The sequence below is a fragment of the Monodelphis domestica genome, chromosome 1, assembly GCF_027887165.1.
Source record: "Monodelphis domestica isolate mMonDom1 chromosome 1, mMonDom1.pri, whole genome shotgun sequence".
NCBI lineage: Eukaryota > Metazoa > Chordata > Mammalia > Didelphimorphia > Didelphidae > Monodelphis > Monodelphis domestica.
The window spans coordinates 126660477-126679948 of record NC_077227.1 but is presented as its reverse complement, the minus strand read 5'-3'; the positions used below and the strand labels follow the sequence as shown (position 1 = coordinate 126679948).

Here is a 19472-nt window from a genome sequence, read left to right as displayed (position 1 = left end):
TGCTGCGAGGATCAGATGAGACAACATTCTGAAGCACTTTGTAAACCTTAACGGACTATGTAATGCCACAATCCTAGCTATTATTAAAAATAATAATGACTTTTTAAAAACCCTCTGTACATCACAGCAATCACAAACAGGTCTTTGGATATTTCAACTAGCTGAGGGGGCCTGGGGGGAAGGGGGGATGTCAAGAGGGAAAGACATAGATTCTGGGATTCCTGCAAAAAAGCCCAACCCAGGGATATGGATTGAAACTGGGCCAGGCTGAGGAGATGGGCAGCACAGGGCTGGTGTTTTTGCATGGGTTTGAGCCTCCCCTACAATCCCCTTTCAGGCCAGAAGACCTCCAGAAAGCTAAATTGATTCAAGGGCAAAGGCGCAGTTTTAGAGTCTCCCTATGGTAGACGTGGATGGAATTCAGACTCTCAGACCAAATTAAGTCCCTTGGCTCTGACTCCTCGGGTCAATCTTTGAACCAGCCCAGATTCTCTGTAATCCTTCAGGAACATTCCAAGTCTTTTTTAACCCTTTCTGCCCCGGGTACCATGACCTGGGACCAGCATCCTGAGGCCATCCTCACTTGAACCTTTTTCATGGAGGCTACCTGGGCCAGATCCAAAACACCTTCCCAGGAAGAGGTGCCAAATGAGGAGGGCAGGGGCGTAGGAGGGTCAACAAGAATTCATTTCATTCATTTTTATTCCCTGCCTAGCTTCCCATCCGGGCAGGGTTATCCTGCCAGTCTTCTAGAGCTATGCGATCCCTTAGGTTCAAGTTTCATCACAAATTATGAAAAACAATGGGAGCAAATCTAGCACCCTCTAAAAGGGTGCTCTAATGGTAATGCTTCTTGATTACGTAAAAAACTGGTCTTAGAATCAGAACATAATTTCGAGTCCCACTTCTGACAAACAAAAACTAGCTGTGTGGCCCTGACAGAACCACTTGACATCTTGGGTGACTTTAAAACTCTAAATTAAGGGGGCAGCTGGGTGGCTCAGTGGATTGAGAGCCAGACCTAGAGACAGAAGGTCCTGGGTTCTAATCTAGCCTCAGATACTTCCTAACTGGGTGACCCTGAGCAAGTCACTTAACCCCCATTGCCTAGTCCTTACTGCTCGCTCTTCTGCCTTAGAACCAATACTATTGATTCTAAGATGGAAGGTTAGGGTTTAAAAAAAAATAAAACTTCAGAAGAACACCTAATCTGCTTTGGTAGAAAGATTTTCTTTAGCTGGGAGCTCCCTATATCAATTAAGTCACAAATCTAGATCCACCCCCACATCCCCCCCCACAAAAAAAAAATAACCTAACTTGCAGTTTTCAAAGCCCTTTCTTTACAGTAAACCCATGATAGGAAGAAATGTAATTATCCTCATTTTACAGTTGAGAAAACTGATACTCAGAGAAATTAAGGGACTTGCCCATAGTCCCAAATAGCTAAGGAAATAGTAGAACCAAGACTCAAACCCAAGTCTTCTGACTCTTGGTCCTGTGCTCATTCCATAGTACCACAATGCCTTTCCAGACTATACTAGCTTGTTGGACCCAAACCACAAAGGCTCACTGGTTCACCCAATGGGAAATACCAGAAGGTCCTTTTCTCCTCTTCTCCAGGGGATTTTTCCTATGATGATCAAGCCTTATTTTTCCAGAACCCCCAACTCAAAGTTCCACTCTCTACAAAGAAAACCATATGGGGCAGGAAAAGGGATACCTCCACCAACGCGGGGCCCCAGATCTTACTTTTTTATTCCATCCTCCTCATACTCGCTGCGGTAAAAGCCAGCCAGGTCATCAGCCAACTCTCCAACGAAGGTACTGTCCATTTCGTAGTGACTGTTCACCACCAGGTTCCCTTTCAGGTGCACGACCAGATACTGGGTGGGTATCACCAGCTCAGTCCTATCAATTCCGGGGGGCTGGGAGCCATTTACCCCCCTCAGACTCACACGATGGCCCTCAACCATTGTGTAGTTGAGCTTGTTGCTATGAATGATGATGACGTTAGTGGCCTCCTTACAGACAAATTGGACTGAGCTCTGACCCCAAAAGGTATAGAGGCCCTGGTCATCCTTGGTCAGATTGGGCTTTAGCGTCACCTTGTAATGCACGGGGATCAGCGACTTTGGCAGCCGGTACCTGTTCCAGGGCACGCTTTGATCCAGGGTTGTGGGAGCTGAAGACGTGGGAGCCGAAGTGATGGGAGCCGAAGGGGTGGTCTTGGAGGCCTCCAAATTTTTTTCCTTTTCCTGTGAGTATACGACTGACAGAGCGATGATGGTGGACACAGATGCTATAGCAAAAAGGATACCCACGATGCCGAGCGCCTTGGAGATGAAGAAGCCTTGAGCCATGGTGGCAGTTCGAGGGGGGGTTGGGGGTGAAGGGGGGCTGGATGTGGGAGATCAGGGGGAGCCGGGGGCAAATCCTCAGAGAGGTCGACAGCACTTCGTCCTGGGATTTTATGGAGCCGGGTTAGGGGAGGACCACAAACAGCATTAAAAGGTAAAAATTAACCAGGGCTGAGACAGGCGAAGGTCACGTTCAGTGATTCAGGTCCACTTTCCCTAGGGCTCCTGAGGAGATAAAGGCAAAGGATTGGTCAGCGGCACACAGGCCCTGCTGGGAGCAAACAGGGGATCAGGTTACAGTCTGCAAAAAAGAAGCCCAATGGGCAGCCCCATTGAAGCACAGGGAAGAGAGCATGTCACCAAGGGGCTGAGAGCCAGGCTGTAAATGGGCTCCAGGAGGAGATGGCTTTCAATTACAGCAAAAGAGATCTGGTGAAGGGATAAGGAAGAAATGCCCCATAGCAAGAGATACAGGTTTTCAAAAGGATGAGAGAGCTAGGGGTGGAAGGGACCTTAGAGGTCATCTAGTACCCCTTTACAGATGAGGAAACTGAGGCCCAACTTGCCCAAGATCCCACATGGAGACATTACCAGAACTGAAATTTAGGTTCTCTAATCTGAATCTCCCTTTGGAGAAGATTTTGAATAGTTTCCTGCCTCCAGAGAGATTACCTTAAGTAATTATCAACCCTTCTCAAGTCATGATTTAGCAGGTTTGTGTCTGTGGTTAGAGTCCAAGGGCCTGAGTTCAAATCCTAGTTCTGCTCTTTAGTACCCAGGTGATAAGTTACTTGGCCACCCTGGACCTTGGTTTGTATAACCAAGGGACTAGAAGATCTCTAAGGACCCCTCCAGCTCTTGATCCTGTGACCTGGGTCCTAATTTCAGTAGAGATACCACAATTTTCCTTTGACAATTGCCTCACAAACTAAGGTCAGAAAGTTCTTCCTGTCATCTAAGCTAAATGCTTTCTGGAGATTTTGTTTAAGTGGGGGTTGGGGAGGGAACAGGACAGGAGACAGCTGTGGATCATTCTGTTTACTTTTGTTATTGGTGGAAATTGGAGCTATCTCCAAAAATACACAGGAAAAGATGACCTTTGCTTCCTTCTCCTGTAAAAATGATGTCAGTTCTTTTGGCACAATGAGGGGGAGGCACCTCTCTTGGGCTTTTAATTACCTTTCTTTGCTGGCCTCCTGATCTACTCTAAGCTTTCTAAATCTCCTGAGTGTTTTCCCAAAATGTTTTTGAAGGGCTCTCATTGTCAGGAGCCAATAGCTCTACTTATCGAGAGACCCCGAGAAGTTACTTTAATGCTTTTGATGCTCTGGGAATTTCTTCTATGACTTTTTTTTTCTTCTTGATGTCTTTTTTTTTAAACCCTTACTTTCTATCTTAGAATCAATTAGCTTGCTGCCCCTGTCCTTTAAAATAAACTGGGGTTTATTGGTGGCCCAATGGTTTGAGAGCCAGATATAGAGGCAGGAAGTCCTGGGTTAAAATCTGGTCTCCCAAACTTATTAACTGTGTGACTCTGGACAAGTCATTTAGCCCCTATCACCTAGCCCTTAAAACTCTTCTGCCTTGGAACCAATACATAATATTAATTCTTTTTTTTTTAAACCCTTACCTTCCGTCTTGGAGTCAATGCTGTGTATTGGCTCCAAGGCAGAAGAGTGGTAAGGGCTAGGCAATGGGGGTCAAGTGACTTGCCCAGAGTCACACAGCTAGGAAGTGTCTGAGGTCAGATTTGAACCTAGGACCTCCCATCTCTAGGCCTGGCTCTCAATCCACTGAGCCAGCTGTCCCCCATAATATTAATTCTAAGACGAAAGATAAACATTATCACATAGTAGGCATGTCAGTTTAATGCAAGTCAATTTAAAAAGCATTGAGAACTGTTAATACATTTTTGTATAAAAGTTTACCATGCTTAAGCACTGTAAAGGTTTACAAGCATATTACAATGTGCTTTTCCTATGAACCCTGTGAAGTGGGTAGCTCAAGCATCACATTGTAACAGCAAACATTTCTTTAGCTCTTTAAAACTGACAGAGGACTTTACAAATATCCCATTTTTGCCTCCCAACTATGGGAGTGAGGTGCTATTATGATCCCCATTTTACAGATGGGTAAATGGAGGCAGACCAAGGTCAAGTCATGTGCTTAGGGTCACAGTTATCTAATGCCTGAGGCCAGATTTGAGTTCAAATCCAATGCTCTATCTACTGTACTACCCAGCTACCTCTAGGAGCAGTTTCATGGGTAAACAGTTCTGTTCTGCTCACCTTTGGCAGGTAGGTAGTACAATGGGTAGAGCTCTGGACCTAGAATCAATAAGACCTAAATTCTGTTTCAGAGATTTATTTTCAATGGAACCTTGGGCAAGTCACTTAGCCTCTGTCTGCCTCAGTTTCCTCAGCTGTAAAAATGGAGCTTATAATAGCACCCACCTTCTAGGATTATTGTGAGGATCAAATGAGGTGTTTCACAAGCTCTAAAATGCTATGTAAATTCTAGCTATAATTATGACTAGTCAAGAAGACTCATCTTCCAAAGTTCAAATCTGGCCCCTCACACTTTATCTGGGTGACCTTGGGCAAGTCACTTAAACCTGTTTGGCTCAGTTACTCACCTATAAAATTATTTGGAGAAAGAAATGGCAAACTATTCCATTATCTCTGCCAAGAAAACCCCAAATAGTCATCAAGAGACAGATACAACCAAACAATTAACTAACAACTATCAACATTCCCATTTCAGTTAAAGTTAGTAAACGTCAAGGTCAAAATTCAGACTTGGGGCTCCTGATATCTGGTGTAATGATTTTTCCTTTACATCATCCTTCCTCCAAATGGAAACATAATTCCTATAAAGCACTTACCCATTCAGAGCTTAGTGGAAGGAATCCTTTGTGGCCATCCCATGCTGTATGTTCTCCTATTTATACCCTCTGGGATCACACTCCTATTTCCAACTAGAGGATCACATTGCTGTCACATAATATTGAAACCGGGTGAGGGGGGATCCCCTTCCCTAAGGATTTTAAAATGGGAGGCACACCCAGATCTATCAATCTGTCAACCTACTCTTTCCTAAGTGCCTGCTCTATGATTAGCCCTGTACAAGGCACTCTGCATGCAGGGTATAAAAAGAGAAGACACAATCCTTGTTCTCAAGAAGCATGGAATCTAATTGGTAAAACTTAACCCAAGAGATCAGAGAATCAAGGGCTGAATCATTCAGGGAAAGGAAGAAATCAATCCAGCCCATGTTTCTAGAAATTCTTAAGGGTGAAAGCTCAAGGTGAAAAGGATGGACTAGAACTTGAAGTTACTAAGAGGTCAGAAATCAATGGTAGAGGCAGTTAGGTAGCACAGTGGAGAAAGCACTAGGCTTGGAGTGAGGAGGACCTGGGTTTTAATCTGACCTCAGACACTTCCCAGCTGTGTGACCCTGGGCAAGTCATTTAACCCCCATTGCCTAGCCCTTACCACTCTTCAGCCTTGTAACCAGTATCAGTTCTAGACAGAAGGTAAGGGTTTAAATAAAAAAAAGAAGAAACCAATGACAACTCAACTCAACAAATATTTATTAAGCGCCTACTATGTCTGATTGGTCTGAAGATAGTGCAATGAGAGAAGGAATAATAAGAATCTGGGATTTCTATTTCCAGTGAGCAACCTATTAACCTTGGAGCAAATTATCCAACCCTGCTTCAGCATGCCTCTTGGAGAAGTGGGAGAATGAGTCCCTTAGTGGGTGAGGAGTCTGGGTACTAATGGGTAAGTAGAGCTAACCAGTTGGGAAGAGGGGAAAGGGAAGAGAGGGTGCCTTGTGGGCCCTGGTAGAATAAGGGAGGAGAGAGCTTATAAACATTTATATAACTATTTACAACACAAAGCGAGATGATGAGCACCTCCAACTCTGTTGGTCAAGTTATGATCCATATGGAAGGGCTAGGAAAAGATGGAGCCTTTACCAGATGGCTCACATGTAGACACATCTTTGGATAAGACTGTAGGGAATCCCCAAAGTCTGGATAAGATTGAGGTAAGGTGTGCCCCCTTTTGTGTGTGACCAATTTTGGTTTTTCCACTCCTTGTCCACTCTTATTCACCAGATAATCCCTTGAGGTACAAAGAGAAGTAGATTTCACAAACTTAGGTAAGGTGGCACCTTCGTTATCAGAGAAGGCTTATAGACAGAATGAGTCTCACGGTATTTAACATTGGAGGACCACAAAGGCATCTGGCTTAACCCTTTGGTTTAGACCAACCTGGCCAACTTGCTGTTCCTACAATCCAACACTTATTTTTCCATTGCTGGACTTTTCAATTCAAATGATGCCTTCTTTTTTATTTGTTTGTTGTTGTTGTTGTTTAATCCTTACCTTCCATCAAAGAATCAGTACTGTGTACTGGTTGCAAGGCAGAAGAGTGGTAACAGTTAAGCAATGAGGGTTAAGTGACTTGCCCAGGGTCACACAGCTGGGAAGAGTCTGAGGCCAGGTTTGAATCCAAGACCTTCCTATCTCTAGGCCTTTCTATCTACTGAGCCACCCAGCTGTACCCCCAAATAATGCCTTCTATAAGACAATTTTCCAGGGCAGCCAGGTAGCATAATGGATAGAGCACCAGGTCTAGAGTACCTAGAACCTGGGTTCAAATGTGACCTTCCTAGCCGTGTAACCTTCAGCAAGTCACTTAAACCCCACATGCCTAATCCTTACCACTCTTCTGCTTTAGAACCAGAACATGGTATTGATTCCAAGATGGAAGGTAAAGGTTTAAAAAAAAAAAGAATTGATACTAAATATTGGTTCCAAGGCAGAAGAACAATAAGGCAATTGAGGTTGTGACTTACCCAGGGTCACACAGCTAGGAAATGTCTGAGGCCATATTTGAACCCAAAACTTCCCATGTCCAGGCCTGGTTCTCTATCCACTGCCCCCAGAGACTTTTATTAACCAGTCTATTAAGTGATGAACAGAGCAATCATCATTCCCCAACAAAAAGAGCAATCCTCCTACTCCTCAACATGGTAGTTAGCCTATATTCCCAAATGCTACTCAGTGCTAGGGTTAAGGACAAGAAAACAATTAATTTTTAAAATATATAATTGAAGAGTAGAGGGGCCACATGGCTGTGGATAGAGAGCTAGCCTCAGAGTCCAGAAGACTGGGATTCAAGTCCCACCTACTGCCCTGTGAACATGGGTGAAGCCAAACATCTCAGTGCCTCAGGCAGCAGCTCTCAAACTCTGAGCAGCAGAGAAGGAGGTACTAAGCTGCCCTGGGAAAGGGAATTTCCTTACTGTGAGTTCCTTAAGCTTCTTGAGTGAAATGACTGATCTGTCCCTCCCACTCCCCTTGCTACCCAAAAAGGGGGAGTGAAGGATCAGGCTTGCTTGCTATACCTAAATAGCTGGGGCTGAGAGGGATGGGGTGAAGAGGAACAAGAATTTACAGGACCCAGTTCTTCCACTAGATTGCTTCATCACATGAAATCTTGTGGCTATCGCTTGTTAGAAAAGGTGTTTGAACAAGATTAGGTGGATGAACCCTCTGTTTCTAACAGCACATTTCACCTTGAATTAGGAGTTAATAAGGTAAATACACACAGGAGACAGGGCCAGCTTCCTTGTTTTGACAGCAGAATTCATCTGCACTTGCCCTCATACAGGTTTTCCAGGGGATAGGGGAAGATTTAGCTTGACATCCTGGTAATACTTTGAGCTACTTAGTCAGCCCCCAAATCTGAGTTTTTGTCAAGAATTTTGCTTCTGAAACTCCGTTCGACCTCCATCCCTTAAGCCAGGCTGGCTACTGGCTAGGGTACTCTCTGAAACTCAGCAGCTGAAGTCTAGGTCTAGGGCTAGTCAAGGCACCCTCATTATTGTCTGAACCACAGAAAAGATCTAGTAGAGGTCACAGGCTGCCCGAAAGGTTGCCTCAAAAGAACCTGGGTTCCATTTAGAATCACCCCTAGATAGTATAAAATACTTAGGGGAGACAAATACAGGAATTATATGAACACAACTACAAAACACTCTCCACACAGTTAAAACTAGATCTAAACAATTGGAAAAACATTGATTGTTCATAGGTAGGATAAGCAAAAATAAAAATGACAATCCTGCCCAAATTAATTTACTTATTTAGTGCCATATCCATTAAACTACCAAAAAACTTTTTTACTGAATTAGAAAAAACCATAACAACATTCATTTGGAAGAACAAAGGATCAAGAATATCCAGGAAAATCATGAAAAAAAAATACGAAGGAAGTTGCAGTCCCAGATCTCAAACTATATTACAAAGCAGCAGTCATCAAAACAATTTGGTACTGGCTAAGAGACAGAAAGGAGGATCAGTGGAATAGACTTGGGGTAAGTGACCTCAGCAAGACAGTCTATGATAAGCCCAAAGATCCCAGTTTTAGGGACCAAAACTATTTGATAAAAACTGCTGGGAAAATTAGAAGGCAGTATGGAAGAGATTAGGTTTGGATCAACATCTCACACCCTACACCAAGATAAACTCAGAATGGGTGAATGACTTGAATATAAAGAAGGAAATTATAAGCAACATTAGGTGAACACAGAATAGTATACTTGCCAGTTCTTTGGGAAAGGAAAGGATTTAAAACCAAGCAAAAGCTAGAGAAAAAAAAATCACAAAATGTAAAAATAATTTTGATTACATCAAATTAAAAAGTTTCTGTACAAACAATACCAATGCAACCAAAATTAGAAGGGAAACAACAAATTGGGAAACAATCTTCATAACAAAAACCTCTGGATTGAGAATCAGACCTAAAGACGGGAAAGGTCCTAGGTTCAAATTTGGTCTCACAGCTGTGTGACCCTGGGCAAGTCACTTGACCACCATTGCCTAGCCCTTACCACTCTTCTGCCTTGGAACCAATACACAGTATTGATTCTAAGATGGAAGGTAAGGGTTTAAAAAAAAAAAACAACCTCTGACAAAGATCTAATTACTCAAATTTATAAAGAGCTAAATAATTGTACAAAAATCAAGCCATTCTCCAATTGATAAATGGGCAAAGGAAATGAATAGGCAATTTTCAGTTAAACAAATCAAAACTATTAATAATCACATAAAAAATGTTCTAAATCTCTTATAATCAGAGAGATGCAAATCAAAACAACTCTGAGGTATCACCTCATACCTGGTAGATTGGCTAACATGACAGCTATGGAAAGTAATGAATGCTGGAGGGGATGTGGCAAAGTAGGGACATTAATGCACTGCTGGTGGAGTTGTGAATTAATCCAGGCATTATGGAGGGCAATTTAGAATTATGCCCAAAGGGCGCTAAAAGACTGTCCTTTGATCCAACTGTCAACATGGAAATATAGAGATTCCCAGTTTATTTAGTTTGAATGTAGAAACCCCAGGTTTTGACCTTGTCACAGGAGAGGTTTCCCCCTAAGGGAAGGTCCCCCTACACCACACAATGGACTTCCTGGTAGTTTGGGTGGGAACAGCTAATCCCACCCAATGTTAAGCATTCCTTTTGTCCCAATGGTTTCTCCCCCTAGGCTAAGGTCCATTACCAAGGTGACCCAGCCCTGGGCTGAGTCTTTCCCTTTTGTGTCCATTGTAGGGCACCAGCCCCTCATTATTATTCCTGTCTGGAACTCCTCATTTTCCTTTCTTACCATTGTAAAGTCAGTCAACTGTCCCTCTCCAAGCCCCCAGGTCATCTAGAGTGGTATAGAGGTTCCCCAAGTTCTTTTGTTCCTCGGAGTCCATCCTGAGTTGGTGGCACTCCCAGGGGCTGGTGACCAGGGCTTGACTCTGTGCAGTCATGGGAAGCAGCTCTGTTCTCGTATTAGTAGCGCTAACCCCTTTTCCCTTGATTAAAGAGTGATTTTGACTATTTAATAGTTCTGTGTTTTTTCTAGTTGACACAGCCATAGCACTGCTGGGTTTGTACCCCAAACTGATAATAAGGAAAAAGACTTGAAGACTTGTACAAGAATATTCAGAGCTGCGCTCTTCATGGTGGCCAAAAATTGGAAAATGAGGGGATGCCCTTCAACTGGGAAATGGCTGAACAAATTGTGGTATATGTTGGTGATGGAATAAAAGTGGTGGAATTCCATGGGAACTGGAACAACCTCCAGGAATTGATGCAGAGTGAAAGGAGCAGAACCATGAAAACATTATACACAGAGACTGATACACTGTGCTACAATCGAATGTAATGGACTTCTCCATTAGTGGCAATGCAGTGATCCTGAACAACTTGGAGGGATCTATGAGAAAAACCACTATCCGCACTCAGAGGAAGAACTGTGGGAACAGAAACACAGAAGAAAAATAACTGCTTGAATACATGGGTCAAGGGGATAGGTTTGGGGATGTAGATTCTAAATGATCATCCTGGTGCAAACACCAACAACATGGAAATAGGTTTTGATCAAGAACACAAGTAATACCCAATGAAATTGTGCATCAGCTAGGGGAAGGGAGAGGAGAGAGGAGGGAGGGGGAAAAATGATTCTTGTAACCAAGAAATAATGTTATAAAAATTAATTTAAATTTAAACAAAAAAATAAATAAACAGGCCAAAGAATAAAAAAAAAAGAACCTGGGACATGACAGAGATATCTAGTTTTGTGCTAGGGGAGTTCTTATGCCTTGAATTCCAGCATCTAATGGGGTACCCAAAGTGTTGAGGTGTGAGTTCTCCTGATCTTTTGCCTAAGGCAGAGTGGGGTTACCCTCTGCTTCATGGAGGCAGTGGTCAATGTTTTGTCCCAGGGAAGGACTATATTGGCTATAAAAGCTGGGAAGTTTTACTTCCATGTAGCAGTTGGGTTTCCTTGGAATGAAAAGGAAAGAAACCTCTGGATTGATGCAACCTAAGGACAAAAGTTTGGACCCTAATATCACCCCCACAGCTGTTTTAAGCTGACAAACTATCCAGAAGGATCAAGGACAGAATTGTCAAGTTTGAAAAAAAAGACAAAAACAATAAACATCCAAAGGTAAACTGATGGGTAGTATGGGACAGTATTTAGAGCCTGGTTGAGCAGGCTAGCCATCCAACCATGGCAATCCTTTCCCCTTTTCAAATGGTTCCAAGCTATTGCCACCAAAATACCAGTAGGGGACAGATGTTGGAAGTAAAGCAATGGAAATAAAAATTCACATCAGTAGCATGCTTTGAACACATCATCTCATTTGTACTTCAAAATAACCCTGTGAGGTGGATCTTACAGGCATTATTGACTTCTCTTCTATAAGTGAAGAAACAGGCTCAATCTCACACAACACTAAATGTCAGGGTCAGGATTTAAATCCAGGTCCTCCTTGACTAGAAGCCCAGGATTTTTTCTGCTGTATTTCTTTTTTTTTTTAAACCCTTACCTTCTGTCTTGGAGTCAATACTGTGTATTGGCTGTAAGGCAGAAGAGTGGTAAGGGCTAGGCAATGGGGGTCAAGTGACTTGCCCAGGGTCACACAGCTGGGAAGTGTCTGAGGCCAAATTTGAACCTAGGACCTCTGGTCTCTAGGCCTGACTCTCAATCCACTGAGCCACCCAGCTGCCCCCTCTGCTATATTTCTAAACTCAGAATTACTCAAGGTCATATAGCCAAAAATATCAGAGCTCAGCCTAGAATTCTAGTATCTAGACCTCCCACTCCAAGATCAATTAATGTTCTCTCTGCTATGCCACTCATCGACTAATACAATTCAGCAAAGCTTTCTACTCGTGTCCAGGGCTTAGATTCCTGGGGTGCCTGAAATCTACCCACCCCAGGTAGGCTCATACCTTTGGATCTGGAACAGACTTAGGAGCCTGTCAAGTCCAACTCTTTCATTTTATAGGCGTAAACTGAGGCTGAGGAAATATAAGTGACTTTCTCAGGGTCACAGACACAAAATATATAAGGAAGAAGACTTGAATTCAGATCTTTCAGACTCCAAGTCCAATATTCTTATCTATTAGCCTGCCTGCAAGCTGGAGAAAAATAGTTATAGTCTTTCTCCCAAAAATTAGGTTGAAATGGACTAGATCCTTGGATCTCTGCACAGATATCTTCCAGAAGCCTGGCAATGCTGTTTGGATAGAGGTTGGAAAGGGGAGGGTTTGATAAAGAGACATATACCATTAGGCTTCCAGTTCTCCTGGATGGGGATGGCCACCTAGGGATGGAGAGAAGGCTGATTGGGGAATGAGAAGCTGCTCAGTTTTGGGTTTTTTTGCATTCTGCCCCAAAGTCTGAGTCAGGATGGGGCCCTGGGCCAGCCCAGCAGGGCACTTCCTATGGGAGCTTCAGAAAAACATGTTTGTACTGTGAGAACCTCTAGTGTCCCTCATCAGAGAGCTAACATCCAACCCACTCCACCACAACCAAAGAGGATAAAAGTCAGAGGAGGCAAAATGATGGGGGGAAGTGAAAGGAATGGAAGGAAGGCTGGGGAGGGGATTAGGTTTTATGAACCAACTTCTCCGATCTCAAGAAGTTCCAAGAAGTGTCAAAAGGTCCTCTTCAGTAGACAGAGAGGTAGCTAGCTTTGGGGGTCCCAATTTGAAAATTGTTCCCTTATGGAAACATTTTGTATGACTGCACATATATAATCCCTTGTCAAATTGCTTAACTTCTCAAGGAGGGGGAAGGGGAAAAGGGAGGGAAGGAGAGAGAATTTGGAACTCAAAACTTTTTTAAAAGATGTTAAAATTTTGTTTATGTGTAACTAAATTAATAAAAATTAAATGAAAATTGTTCCCTGCATCCCAACATAGCCACAAATAATCCACTCTAGAATGAGTCTATAATATTGATTTTTTTTTTTTTATTAAGGCCTGGATTTGTGATTTTAACTGTATAGTGAACTCCTAAAGTAGAAATTCTCTCCACTGATACAGATTCCAAGTCTGGGTCCGGAATTGCCTTAATTCATAAATGTCTATGTATGGAGGGGAGAACTTCTTGGTATAAAAAATAAATATCATGTGCCAGGAATGTTCTCCTTTCTCATCTACTCTTGGAATTCTTTCAGTCATGTCAGCTTGGATGGGATCATCAGCCAATTTCAACTGTTTTTGCTTGTCTTTCTTTGGTCGTATCCATCTCTTCTTGACCCCATTGGGGTTTTCATGGCAAAGATACTGGGATGGTTTGCCATTCCCTTCTCCAGCTCATTTTACAGATGAGGAAACTGACACAACCAGGGATAAGTGATTTGTTCAGGGTCACACAGCTAGTAAGTGTGTGAGGCTAGATTTAAATTCAGGAAGATGAATCTTCCCGACTCCAGGCCCAGAGCTCTATCCTCTGTGCCCCCTTAGAACCCTTAATTTGAATGTTCCCCATCCTAAAAGGAGCTTTTCCCAATTCTCTGGTGATTCTCCAAATGCCTTTATTTTTTTTTTAATGAATTTTTTAAATGAACTTATGTATCTAGGCATTTGTTGTTGCCATTGAATGGAATGGAATGGAAGCTCCTTAAGGGCAGAGACTGTTTTGGTTTTGTGTCCCTGGAACCTAGGACAGTGCCTGATCTAATAGGCACTTAATAAATAAGCAAACCTCATTACAACACCTGGTCCTCAGAAAAAGTGGCCTTAGTTACAGATTTTGAATATTAAAAGTAGATAAATGGTGCAAAGGATAGAGCCCTCAGGCCAGAGTGAAGAAGATCTGAGTTCACATGTGGCATCTGATATTTACCAATTGTGTATCCTTGGGCAAGTCACTTAGCCACTATTTGCCTCAGTTTGCCTTGTAAAATGGGGATGATAATACCATTCATCTCCCTGGGTTGTTGTGAGATCAAAAGAGAAAAATTTGTCAAAAACCTAGGACATAAGCACTATGCGAATGCTATCATGATCATTTTCATTATGCCCTAGTCTTTAATCTGTTCATGTTACAAGGGCCTCTACAACTCAGTTTCCCTGCGCCATATTTTTCCCTATCTTTCTCTCCCCAACAAGCATTAGAAATATAAAGAAGATAGTATAGCTGGACCTCAGGGCAAAGAGGATGCAGGTGGATTGGAGGGGAAAGGGGGAAGACCTGGGTGCTTTATCAAGGTAACTATAGCAATGGATGAATTTATTAAAAAACTGGAGGAAAAACTAGCAGTTAAGATTCTTGCCCAGGTCTTTATAGTTCTGCAGGGATAGAGTAATCCAGATCCTTGTATATGATGAGCACCTAACAAATGTTAGTTGAATTGAATTGAGCTGGATTGAACAGTAGATAGGGAGTGTCTTTGCAAGAATGAAACAATATGGTGGTCAGGTTGTAGTATAGCATGTCTTTCTGTGTCTTGGCTGCTAGAGTGTTTCCCTGCCCCAGGAAAGCAGCCAGGAGAATAGATACTAAATATACTAAATACTAAATATCGATAGATACTAAAAGTGACTTTGGTCACTGTGACACCATCATCATCAACCCAAAGGGACTTGGTCTATGATGACTTTGTTTCTTATATTCCTCAACTGCAGAGTACCTTTCTTCCTTCTCTCCCTCTCCATTCAATAGACATTTATTAGTATTTTTTAAGACCTTACCTTCCATCTTAGTATCAATTTTAAGACAGAACATAAGGATTTACAAAGTATCAGGTCCAAGGAAGAAGAGCAGTAAAGGTTAGGCAACTGGACTTAAATGATTTGCCCACAGTCACAGCTAGGAAGTATCTGAAGCTAGATTTGAACCCAGGATCTCCTGGGTCCAGGCCTGGCACTCTCTCCAAGATGTTACCTAGCTGCCCCTAGATATTTATTAAGAAGCAACTCTGAACAATGAAAGAAGCAGTCATAAAGGTTGGCGGGCAGGTCTTAGGTTTTCTACTTGGAATTCTACTTAAGGATAAATTGCTTAATCTCCAGAGCCTTGAGGTAATTTTCTTAAACTATAAACCACAAAGACCTAGTGTGTGTCTGTATAGGTGGCAGGAATTCCACATCAAATTTCCCTACTCAGAAATGGAGCAAGGTTCTGTGCTAAGCCCTTGGGGAAAAAAAAGACAATCAAAATAGTCCTTATCCTCAGGCAACTTAACATTCTAGAACATTTCTTAACCCCCAAATGGCCAATATTCCCTTCCCTAAAGGGCATATATGGTCCCTGAAATAGGGAGCTACCACTGAACCACCATTCTTATAGCCACCTACCCTGTACCCCCTCCAATCAGAGCCAGATTGCTTTAAGTTCCAGAATGATAAATAGGGCTGGAAGAGAAGAGATATCATCTCATTCAATCCCTTCATTTTATAGATGAAGAAACAAATCCAGAGAGGTGCATTATCTTGGTCACTGTCACACATTGGCACAGGGGCTTAAGTCTGGTGGTGGCTCTTAGGTGCCCGGTTGGCCCCTACCCCCAGCATACACATGGACACATCCAATCTGACCAAGTAGGAGGTGGGGAGAGACAGAGACAAAGGGACACAGGCACATAGACCCAGAGAAAGATACCACCCAGAATAGAAACTCCTGGGTAAATATAATGACATACTACTTCCAGTGGTGTCAGCTTCCAACTGGGACTGGCCAGAATCCAAGTTTCCAGGCTGTCTTTGAGTCCTTCCTTCTTTCCACCTTCCCTTTATACCATTCCTCAAATCATGCTCTTAGACAGACTCTGCTCCATTTTTTGTTACTAAAACTTATATGCCAACCCACAACACTAAATTAAGCTTTATCCCCTACTCCCACAGTCGCCCTCATCCCCAAAGTCATTTCCTGTCCTTATAGCCTATAAAAACTTCGTATCTATGTGTGTTTATATCCCATACTTTATATATATATGTAGTCTAATATATATATATATATAGTAGTCCCATAATCACATGCTCTACACACTGTCTCTCTCTTCCTCTTTCTGTTTCTGTCTCTCTCTGAATCTCACTAATTTATTTACTCTCTCCCTTTCTCTACCTCTAGAAGTGAATGTCTTTTCTAACTCTTAGGGCCAGGCAACTGGAAAGTGACTTGCCCAGGATCACAGAGTTTGTAAATGTCATAAGCCAGATTTAAACTCAAGTCCTCTAACCACTGAGCAACCAACTGCCCCTGGAAGGAACTCTAAAGGCCATCTCTTCCATCCTTTTTATTTTACAGATGAGAAAACTGAGGCCCAGAGAGGTTAAGACCCAGTTCCGCAGGGGGTCAATGACACAGATTTGAATCCACTAAACCCTGGATCTAGTTCTGACTCTGTCCCCAATGGACTGGATAGATTTCCAGCTAGTGATATAATCTTTCAGAGGCTCCTTTCCTCATCTGGCAAATGGCATTTCTTTGTTCAACTCTTACAAAATGCCCCTATCCAGCAGTCCTGAGGATTCCACACTAGTGTCAGTCACAGTGACTCCTTGCTTACTTTCATTCCTCCAGTCAGCTCACCACCACCCCCAAACACCAAGAGGCTTCCCCAGCTAAAAGGTCAGGGCCATCCAACAGAGAGAGGGAGGAGGAGCCAAGACCCAAAGAGGGGAGCACACCTTGGAGCACCCCAAACACAGCAATCCCAGAGAAAGATACCACCCAGAATAGAAACTCCTAGGTAAAAGAGCCTCCTGCTCACCTTCCTGCCTCCAACTGCGGTGGATCCCATCTATGTTCCTCCTTCCAGCTGCTGCTGCTGCTGTTATACTCCCAGCACCTAGTCCTCCCACCCTGAACTCACCCTTAGGGCTTTTCAAGACCCAGCCCTCCCCTACAAAGGAGTAGTGACACCCACACTTACTAGACTCCTCCTATCCCCCAGCCCTGTCTCAATAGGAAACTTCTCCATATTTTTAAGGGGAAGTAACCTGACCTTATGAAGGTCCCTCTGGGTTAACTCTTTCCATGCCTACCAGGGCAAAACCAGAAGAAAATATACCTGCAGAGAAGCTGTAGGAGGAGTCCTAGGTGGCCCTGGGTGGCCCACCCTGGAAAGGCATTCCTGCCCAGCTCAGCTACAAGTGGGCCCAGTGAGGTGCTAGAGAAGTGGCACCCTGGGTGGAGACACGAAGAGTTCTTTGTTCCCTGGGTTCCTGGCTGTATATGCTGCTCTGCAAAAACCCACCATCTGGCTGTAGTTCTCCAGCCCCTAGGTCCCAGGGACCTGGCTGAGGACCACGTTCCTCTCCGCTCCCCAGCAACAGCTGCTTACACATCTGGAAAGCATTTGTTTCTGGGTAAGGAAGGCAGATTCTTGTCCTGTCCTTCAGATGCCAGGAACAAGCAGGAAGAGGCCTGGGACTGGACTTCCCTGACTCCTAAGGAGTAGGGCTGGACTTAGTGCTGCGGGTACATCCAATGCCCCCCCAGGTCAGGCCCTCACTGGCTAAAAGATGTCCTTTCCAGCTTGCAAAATCTCTTCATCACATGAGCCCAGAGCTAAACTTGCCAGAAATATCAGGACCAAAGTCGGCCTTGGATACCATGCCTGATTCTTGAAGCCTCCTCATTTAATTTTTTTTTTATCTTTACACATAAGAGTTTTCCAAATAATTCGAATTTCTCCTTCTAGGCAGAAGATCTTTCTTTGTTGTTTTCATTAAAGTCATTTCTAAGGGCAACTAAGTGGCGTAGTGAATACAGCATCAGGCCTGGCGTTGAGAAGGCCTGAGTTCAAATGTGACCTCAGATACTTCCTAGCTATGTGGCTCTGGAGATTAAGTAATTTATCCTTAAGTAGAATTCCAAGAAGAAAACCTAAGAGACCTGCCCGCCAACCTTTATGACTGCTTCTTTCATTGTTCAGAGTTGGTTCTTAATAAATGTCTAGGTAGCATCTTGGAGAGAGTGCCAGGCCTGGACCCAGGACTGTACAGACTTTGTGGCCATGGGCAAGTCACAACCTCTCAGGAATCTAGACAATTCTTTTAAGATTATATTCTCTTAAGGCTATACACTCTCTTAAGATTGCAAAGAAAGTGCAAATTGGCATTGGTAGAGAGTATTTCCTCACCTGGGAATTTCTCTAGTGATGGAATTGTATGTCCAGCCCCTATCTAGGCAGCTGGATAGCCTGCAAGGAATATGGGGAGATGAATTCAAATCCAGCCTCAGACACTCCTGTGTGACCCTGTACAAGTCACTTAACCTCTGACTTCCTATCCTCAACTGACATGGGAATAATAATAGCACCTACCTCCCAGGTATATCAAATGAGATAATATTTATAAGGCCCTTAGTACAGTGCCTGGCACCAGGTAGGAGTTATTTAAATGTTTATTGACTTTCTTTCTATACAGTAGGCTCAGTACATATTATCTCACTTCGATCATAACAACCCTTTCAGGAAAGTGCTTTTATTATCCTTATTTTACAGACTAGGAAAATGAGTCTGATAGAAATGAAGTGACTTATGTAGGCAGGATATGTATTCAAGTTTCCCTGATTTTCAAGTCAGGAACCAAGGTCCAACTCTAGCTGTTACAATTAGCCCTTATAGTTACTTATCTGTCAAAATTTCTTTCTAATATAAGGTTTTCAGTGTATGTTTAATCTGGCATTCAAAGGCAAGATCACAGTAAACTTTTTTACTGCCTTCCTTAAACAAATGATAATGAACATAATCTTAGTGTGCTCTATTAGTCACCCATAGACACCTAAATATCTAAACACACCTTGGATTTTTTCAGCATGTAGAATTATTCCCCTCCAAAATCTTTTAATTCTTCTTTTTTTGTGTTCAGCCTTCCCATCCTACCTCTCCCATCCCATCAGTCCAGATCTTTGCCCACATTGTGATCTCTACTCCTTTAACCCTTCTTTATTTGCCTCCAGTCAGCTTGGATAGAATCAGCCAATTTTAACTCTTTTTTTTCCCCCCTCGTCCAATAGTGTCCTGCCTTTTGTCATCCTGTTTTATCTCCTACTCTTGGAATTCTTTGTGGTTCTATTGAGTCCTTTCAGTCATGTTAGCTGGATGGAATCATCAGCCAGTTTCAACTGGTTTTGTTTGTCATTGTTCAGCCATGTTCAACTTTTCTCAACCCCATTTAGGATTTTCTTGGCAAAGATAATGGAAGTTTGCCATTTCCTTCTCCAGCTCATTTGACAGATGAAGAACTGAGGCAAATAGGAGTAGGGGACTTACCCAGGTTGACACAGCTAGTATATGGT

General features: G+C 43.0%; 1 protein-coding gene across 2 annotated transcripts in view; it reads right to left on the bottom strand.

Moving 5' to 3' along the window:
* The window catches only part of ANPEP (alanyl aminopeptidase, membrane), a 38195-nt gene extending 20474 nt beyond the window's left edge, over positions 1 to 17721 (bottom strand). The window contains exons 1-2 of one of the 2 annotated variants that reach the window (XM_056806371.1): positions 17239 to 17721; positions 1750 to 2582 (exon numbers count right to left, since the gene is read on the bottom strand). In XM_056806371.1, coding sequence (XP_056662349.1) covers positions 1750 to 2360 — 611 coding nt within the window. In that variant the 5' untranslated portion in view covers positions 2361 to 2582; positions 17239 to 17721. Of the gene's footprint in view, positions 1 to 1749; positions 2583 to 16938; positions 17067 to 17238 lie in introns of those variants that run through there. The other variant, XM_001369391.4, reaches the window with a different exon arrangement.
* Positions 17722 to 19472: the final 1751 nt, after the last annotated feature.